Source organism: Macadamia integrifolia, chromosome 7 (assembly GCF_013358625.1).
Source record: "Macadamia integrifolia cultivar HAES 741 chromosome 7, SCU_Mint_v3, whole genome shotgun sequence".
In the NCBI taxonomy this organism is placed as follows: Eukaryota; Viridiplantae; Streptophyta; class Magnoliopsida; order Proteales; family Proteaceae; genus Macadamia; species Macadamia integrifolia.
The window spans coordinates 33,376,544-33,384,730 of NC_056563.1; the positions used below are offsets into that span (position 1 = coordinate 33,376,544).

The 8,187-nt window shown below is 38.4% G+C and overlaps 1 protein-coding gene across 1 annotated transcript in view; it reads left to right on the top strand.

The window, feature by feature from the left end:
* The window catches only part of LOC122084394 (phosphatidylinositol 3,4,5-trisphosphate 3-phosphatase and protein-tyrosine-phosphatase PTEN2A-like), a 15,124-nt gene extending 7,339 nt beyond the window's left edge, over window positions 1-7,785 (top strand). Inside the window, exons 6-13 of the mRNA XM_042652613.1 lie at window positions 3,976-4,152; window positions 4,288-4,374; window positions 4,486-4,550; window positions 4,641-4,717; window positions 5,661-5,707; window positions 5,922-6,052; window positions 6,738-6,807; window positions 7,017-7,785. Coding sequence (XP_042508547.1) covers window positions 3,976-4,152; window positions 4,288-4,374; window positions 4,486-4,550; window positions 4,641-4,717; window positions 5,661-5,707; window positions 5,922-6,052; window positions 6,738-6,807; window positions 7,017-7,553 — 1,191 coding nt within the window. The 3' untranslated portion in view covers window positions 7,554-7,785. The remainder of the gene's footprint in view (window positions 1-3,975; window positions 4,153-4,287; window positions 4,375-4,485; window positions 4,551-4,640; window positions 4,718-5,660; window positions 5,708-5,921; window positions 6,053-6,737; window positions 6,808-7,016) is intronic.
* The last annotated feature ends 402 nt before the right edge of the window (window positions 7,786-8,187 follow it).

Genomic DNA, 8,187 nt, shown 5'->3' on the forward strand with positions numbered 1-8,187 from the left:
CCCATCCCTGCACACCCCCACCCCCCAAAAAAAGAAAAAAAACAAAAAGAAAAAGAAAAAAAAAGGGAGGATAAAATGTTTTTACGGATTATAAGACCAACAGGCATCAGCAAAGGTGTTAAGTGTTTTTTGTTTTTTTGTTTATGCTTTATACTTTTAGATTGTCATTGACTCTTTGCACTTTATAACCTCTTGGTCATCTTCCCCTTTCTCTAATAAATAATTTATTTTATTTGCTTGTTTTCCGGCGGGGCTGGGGGGTTATTTAAGCTTAAACACCCGATGGTTCCTGTGATCTCTATTTTGTCTGTTCTGGTTAGAATATTAGTTCAAAGGCACTGAAAAAGTGCCTCTGTCACAGTCTCAGCCCATTTTCAGTTGTTCTCATCGATTATATTGTACATTAGAAGCATATTTTTTGAACCAATAAAGTTTTCCTTCCAATCATATTGGGATATATTTCAAATTTCAGAATCCGAGGAATCCTGCTTTCAACTATCTAGCGAATTTTTCTTTTATTATAGGTGATTGAAATAGGTTACTAAATGATATGTAATTGAGATGAAACATTACTTATCAAGGGCGAGTAGTCACTTTGGGTGAAGAACTGTATGCTTGAGGAGTTTAAAGCCTGCAAAATCCTCAAATGCAGTGTTCAGCTTATGGAGTTATTGTAGGATGTGGACTTCAATAGCTTGTTCGACGTTGAAGATTTGACCCATCACGGTTGCCACACTGATGAGGTGATGTTGAGTGTTCTATTCGACTTTGCTTTGTACTGAAGCCTGTGATGAGGTAGGGGGTTTCATGGCGTTTGATATGTTTGTACAACTGTTTGTGTTGAAGAAGTATCTGCCAGTTTGATCAGTCAGGGACTTAAGAGAGTATATTTATCACTGCAAACGGTTGTTAGACACTCAACTCAGATCTTCTCACATTACACAGTGACAAAATTTTCAATCCAGGGAGAAACAATGGGGAATTAAGTGGCAAAGAAGGTAGAAAAGCTAAGGAAAAAGTGAATTCTTCAGGTATATTCGAAGCCTTTTGCTCATGGGGGCTGTGACAAGTTCAGAAAAGCCAGTCCTTGCACAGAGAAGAAGAAAAGAAGGAAGATGAGCTGATCGATTAGGGTATGTTCAGATCCCTAATCGATAACAATAAATATATGTATATTATGAATAAGATACTTAATTACAATAAAGCCCTCGGTATATGAGTAATTATTCGTATAGCCTTAAAACAACTAAAATTCCCTCTATGTTAGCTATAATTTTAGCACTCCCCCTCAAGCTGGAGCATAAATATCTTAGCTTGGAACAATCTTGAAGAAACACATTTCGAAACAAGGCTTTTGCAAACAAGTCAGCAAATTGATTAGCAGAGATGACAAACAGAGTGGAGATCAACTTCTGCATCACAACATTTCTCACAAAATGACATTCAACTTCAATATGCTTGGGCCGTTCACGAAATACATGACTATTAGAAATGCAGATAATTGCTTGAGTATCGCCATAAATTTCAATAGGCTCGCTAACTAGAAAACCGAGCTGCTGAAGAAGTGACTTTAGCCATATTAAATCAGCTGAGTATGAACGATGGTTCTATACTCAGCTTCAACACTTGACCTAGCCATTGTAGTTTGCTTCTTACTTATCCAAGTAACAAAGATCACCACCAACAAACTTACATAGCCAATAGTCGACCTCCTATCACCTTCATGGCTTCATCACCTTAATCAGCGTTAAAATAACCAACGAGATCAATATAGTAATGAAGTTAATGAGGCCCTTTCCCGAAGCACCCTTGAGATATTTCAAAATACGACACAATGCTTCCTAGATAGCCTGGTTGGGTGTCTCTATGAACTAAGTTATATCACTAACTGCAAATGATATGTCAAACCTATTCACATGGTAGATGAATTTACAAATAGATCTTTTATATTAATGCTTGTTTACAAACTCCTTAACATCACAAACCACAAGTTTTTGATGTAGACCCATAGGGGTATCTACAAGCTTAGAACCTAAAATCCTAATTTCAGATAGAAGATCAAACACATATTTGTCTCAGACGGACTAATACCCTTCTTGCTATGAACAACCTCAATGTCCAAAAATAGCTGAGAGACCTAAGTCTTTTCATCTGAAAGTGTTGTAAGTAGGCCTTAACATTTATTGCCAAAGAGGATAATATCATCAATGTGAACAACCAAGACTATTACCTTGGAACCCTGATGTTGAACAAACACAAAGTGATTAGAGACCATTGTGTGAACCCACAACTCATAACAATTTTGCTAAGTTTATCAAACCAAGCTCTTGGTGATTGCTTCAAACCATAAATTGCTTTTCTGAGTTTACATACTTTCTGTGTGTTCTCCCTTGAGCAACATACCCAGGGTGTTGTTCCATATAGGCCTCTTCAAGTGAATTACCATACAAAAAAACATTCTTGATATCAAGCTGAAATAAGGGTCAATCAAGATTAACAACTAGAGAATTAATAGTGTGAACATAGTTCAGATGGGCCACAGAGAAAATGTCACAAAGTAATTAACCCCATATGTTTGAGTGTAGCTCTTATCGACCAAGCGAGTTTTATGCTGCTCAATAGAGCCATCAAGGTTATACTTGGTGGTATACACCCACCAACACCTCACTAGCTCCTTACCTAGAGGAAAAATCAATCAAAGTCTATGCATCCATTTCCACATCAGTCACTGTTTTTCCACTCGGGTTGAGTCAATGCCTCTTGGCAAGTTTGATGAATAGAGTACGTAGATAAAGGCAAGGCAAAGGTGTGGAGGGAAAAAAATAAGATGGAAAAGAGAAACAAACTGAGCAAGTTAACTGAGAATGATCACAAAAGGTTGTACACTTTGATGTAGATAAGTCACTTAAAGGGTTTATTTTATTGGAAATAAGTTTTAGGTTGAGTTATGTAGGTGTTGGGCCTTTGATCCCATGGGTTTTCTTTGTAATATGCCACTTTAATGGGCCTAGAATATGGGTAGAAAGTAGGAAAGCGACATTTAATTCATTAGTTTAGTTAGAGTCTGTTTTGAGTATATTTTCTTTGTTATTTCAGTTTTCTAGTCAGTTTAGGTTTCCGAATTAGTTAAGGATTGGGTTAGGCCTTTCTTTTTTAATGTTTGGGTTTGTTTTGATTATTCTATATAAGTTTGTGAGGGGCTACAACATTGTACACGAATTTAATTGAATGAAAGTATATTTTTTGTTGTCTGCAAATTATTCCCTGAGAAAGGATGATCATCAGCTGAGATAACTGAGGGTGAGAGACCTAGGCTGAGATAACCATTCCCCTACCCCATTCCCCTTCTTCTCCATTTTCTGTTTTATTCATCTTATTTGTCCCTGAATCTGATTTGTATTGAATGTATTAAAGATTCTACCTAGGATTGGATCACTTGTGATTTGATCTTACATCACACTTGGTATGGATTCATAGCATGAAGGTGGATTCTGAGGTTTTATTCTTCTTCTTGAGCCAGGTCTCCTGTAACTGGTGTAACTACACATTTCTTTTTGTCATTTTTATTGGAGATCCTTTAGCTGTAGTTTCTTACCATATGTAACGGTAAAACCTTATCTCTCTCTCTCTCTCTCTCTCTCTCTTAAATTGAGAAACTGGTATAAACTCCATTAGATGCAATCCTAATTCAGATCCTAATAGAAGAGTGTAATGAACATGCTCTTCACGAAATATGGTTTTCTCAGAACTGCAATACAGCTACTGCTTTTATACCTTGACATTTGATCGAGAGCTACAGATTTGTTTTCTTATTGGATCCCAAATATGGCAAATAACATCTTGTATTTCCGTTCACATCTGAGAGAAGTTTGACATATAGGATTTTCAGGGAGGTGCTCTTTTGGTTGATCAATTACAATCAAAATGCTGCTTTTAAGATTTTTCCTGTATTTTATATGTTTTACACATTTCCAGGTTGCATGTTTTCCATTTGATGATCACAACTGCCCACCACTTCAGCTCATATTATTATTTTGTCAAAGTGCGTACTCATGGTTGAAAGAAGACATTGAAAATGTGGTTGTCGTGCACTGCAAGGCTGGTATGGCAAGAACTGGATTAATGATTTCTAGCCTTCTTCTATACCTGAAGGTGAGCTATGAGTCTATGACTGGTTGCTCCTTTAAGATGTGGGTCTTAATGGATTCAGGAGAATTTTATTTCTTAAGTTTGTGCTCTTCGTTGTTTTCATGACCCTAATTTTATATTATGTGCATCTCCATGTAGTTCTTTCCCACAGCTGAGGAGTCGATTGACTACTACAATCAGAAAAGGTGTTTGGATGGGAAGGGGCTAGTTCTTCCAAGTCAGATTGTCAGTCCTTTTTTTTTTTGTTTTTTCGGTGCTATTCAGAAATGATCTCTTTAATGGATGTATATCCTTTTTGCCTATATAATAAATATTTTAATTTTCTGTTTTTCGTAGAGGTATGTCAAATACTTTGAGCGCATTTTAACGTACTTCAATGGAGAAAATCAACTTGGACGTAGGTATGAAAGATGTACATTATCTCTCAAACTTCAATAACTTTTTGTTCTTTTGTTCTTTTACATGATTACTGCCATCACATGTTGTTGCAGGTGCATGCTCAGGGGATTTCGACTTCATCGGTGTCCTTACTGGATTAGGCCTTCAATAACCGTCTCTGATCATAATGGTATGCTTTGACTTGCTGCCTGGCCTTGTTTTCCTCTCTCTAGGACTTGATGCTTTTAACTAATATCATGGAAGTCTGTCTTCTTCTCTTTTGTACTGGTAGATCCATTTCGTGTTTACCTAAAAAGGTAGATCCATTCTCATGAGGAATCCAACTTTAATTGCCATGAGTTTTTTGCTGTGATCCTCCATGTTTCTATAGTGGGTGCAGACAATAATTCCCTGTTCTCTGCAGAAAATAATGATAGGAGTGCAACTCAATCAACCATAGCCCTGCCCTGTGCCCCTGCCAGATCTTGGGCTGGAAAATCCCAACCCGGCCCCAGCCTGACCCAAAGACTTGAGCAACAAATTTGTATATGGAGAGAATGAAGCCGGTATTCGAATACTGACATTGGAGATGGTAGTGCACAAACCTTACCATTATTCTTGGGGCTTGGGACGGGCCTGTCTGGGCTAAAGCCCAATTCCTCCATCCTAATCCTGCATAGACCAAACTCGGCCTGGATTTATTATTACTTACCTGCCCCATGGGAAAATATGTTAAATATTTTTTGCCTATAACAAGAAGTGCCTAGCGCAGTTGGTGAGCTGTGGTATGCAAAAAGCCCATGTTCACCGGGAGGTCTCGTGGCTGTTATCTATTTCCCTCCTTGCCTATCAAATTTTTTTGCCTAATGCTGGGGTTGAACCTCTATGATTGACAATTTGGTTTTGGTTTTGTTTTTGTTTTTGTTTTTTTCCTTTTTTTGTTCCCCTTTCCCGCCACCATTTTGTTTGATAAACTAGGATCGGCAAACCCTTAACTGAACCTGGCAGAAGTTGAGGAAGATTTTCAATATATTTCTTTGGTTATCTGCTAACTTGATGTGATTATCCAATAATAAGATTGCAATGTGTAAATGAATTTGGCAATGAACTGTGATGTTCATCTTGTTGTGCAGGAGTTCTCTTCTCTACGAAGAAGCATCCAAGAACAAAGGATCTGATGGTAAAGCTCTGACATCTTTTATCTTTACAGAAAAAAAGACATCTTAATCTTCTTCTTTCTCTCCCCCTTACCCCCCCCCCCCCAATTTTGTTGGGATAAGGTTTGAGTTGAGTTGATTTTGGTGATGAATATCTCCCCTTGTAAGCTTCATTTTAAATCCCACTATCCCAGCATGTATTCATTGCACTTCGGTTTTGCTGTTTTTCTTTTGCAGCCAGAAGATTTCTGGTTTACTGCACCGAAGAAAGGAATAATGGTCTTTGCTTTGCCAGGGGAGCCTGGTCTTACTGAAGTGACCGGAGACTTCAAAATCCATTTTCATGACCGCCAAGGAGATTTCTACTGGTCTGTACACTGTCCATTTTTGTATTGGTTTTGTTCAAACTGTAGTCATCAGCGATTATTAGTTTTCATCCAACTTTTCTGTACTCCTGATTGGCTTCTGATTTGATATGTATTTAGCTGAAAGAGATATGTATAGTTCAGATACTGTGGTCCCACACAAGTCATAGTCAAAGGCTTGTCTTTTTCGGAATGGTTGGGCTTATTAATGAAGTCCAACTGCTGGCTTTTGGTTGTTTTAACTGAGGAACACTGCATCGCAGTTTACCTCTTTATCAATTGGTTCTCTAGGGCAAAGAAGAAAATGGATTGGCTTAACATCACCCTTTAAGTAAATGTTCCTCCATCAGTGTAATGAGGGCTTATTGAGGGGCATTCGAACGACATGAGCTGCTGCTTATAAATTAGTACAGTTTTCTCTCTCAATTTGGAAATGATTCTTGTTAAAAAAAAAATCACTTGCTTTTCAGAACATCGTACAATGTACCTCTGTTGAGGTCTGCTCATAAATTCCTAGTAAAGAGAACCCTGTTGTTTCTCAATGAATTACAAATTTTGATACCCAATTTCAGCACTTCTCTTACTGGCACTTTTTGTCTCCTGTTCGTGTATTACAAATTACAATTATCTTGTCTGCTTTTCCTGAATCGGAACTAACATGCATACCTGTTTCCTCCCTGCTTTTCAGTTGGTTGAATACAACAATGACAGAAAACAGAAAAATATTGAACACCGCAGATCTTGATGGGTTTGACAAGGTAAATGCCATTCTTTTCTTATGAGTTGACTTGTGAAAGGGACCAAGTTTGAAGGACTGCAGATTTACAGTAGAACAGCAGAGTAGAAATTGAGAAGAAAAATTGTTGTTTTGGGGCATAGCTTCTTTTACCAATATTTTGTGCCTTTTCTGTGTTCCAGTTGTTGATGCTTGCGTCTTCTTACTAAGCATGTGAGATGTGCTGTGCAGAGGAAACTTCCTTCGCCAGGATTCCAGGTTGAGGTTGTGATGATTGACTATGATGGCACTATCCCAACAATGCCCAACCCTGAAACTGCCAATAAGCCATCCGATGGAAGTGCAGGCACTGTTCCAACCCCGGCAGATGGTGGTGCTGTGACTCCTGACCCAAGAAAAGGTTCTGGAGGCCAAGCTAAGGATGATGTGTTCTCAGACAATGAGGCCGACGAGAGCGGGTCTTCAGAAGGCAGGCAAGACCAATCAGTTTCTCATGTAGGAGGACATGCTACGACCAGTGGTGGGCATCCTGAAACTAGGACTACTCAAGACCAGATTGCAGCTGTGACGCATGGGACCGAACAAGTTTCACTGAGAAGTGAGGGAACCACCCAAATCCCATCTGCTAGTGAAGTGAAAACTGATGGTGGTGGTGTTGGTGTGTCAGGTGTCGAGGTGCCTAAAATGGACTCAAATGACTTCAAAGCAATTTCTGCGGATGCTTCTGTTTTTACTTTCGGAGATGATGAGGATTACGAAAGTGAATGAAGAACCAGGGAGAATATCAATGGTCTGGCATCGAGTCTAATATGTACATAAGTGTTCTGTATGTGCACATCCCTCCTGGATATTGATGTTCAATTCAATTTCTTTATTGCATTTCTACACAAATTTCCAGATTGATTGAACCCTAATGCTGTATGATACATGGGAACCCAGGAGCTGTTAGCTCGCTTTAGGAAGGAACTCATAATTGATCATCGTGTACATTATTATTATTTATTTTGCCCATTTTTCCCATTTGAAGTAGGAAATTTCATCATGGCATGTGCTACTAGTTGATGAATTGGTCTCGAAGGTTTGGTGGCTTATTTTATCTGAGAGGGAGAGGTAGGGGCGTCAATCGGTCGGACCAGGTCGGTCTTGGTTGGGCCTATGTCCTCAGACCATGATCTACCTTCTTAATAAATGAGTCTATCTCGGTTGGTGTTGTGTCGGGCTAGGTCAAGATCCGGGTTTTAATCAAGTTTCTCTTAATCGGGTTATAAGTGGGGTAATGTATCAATACAACCTTAAACGGTTTTTACTTTTGTTAGATTTAAGATACTTTAGTTTATTTTGTTGAATCATTAACAATTTTGAAAAGATATTATAATTAATTATAATCAATAATTGATAAAAA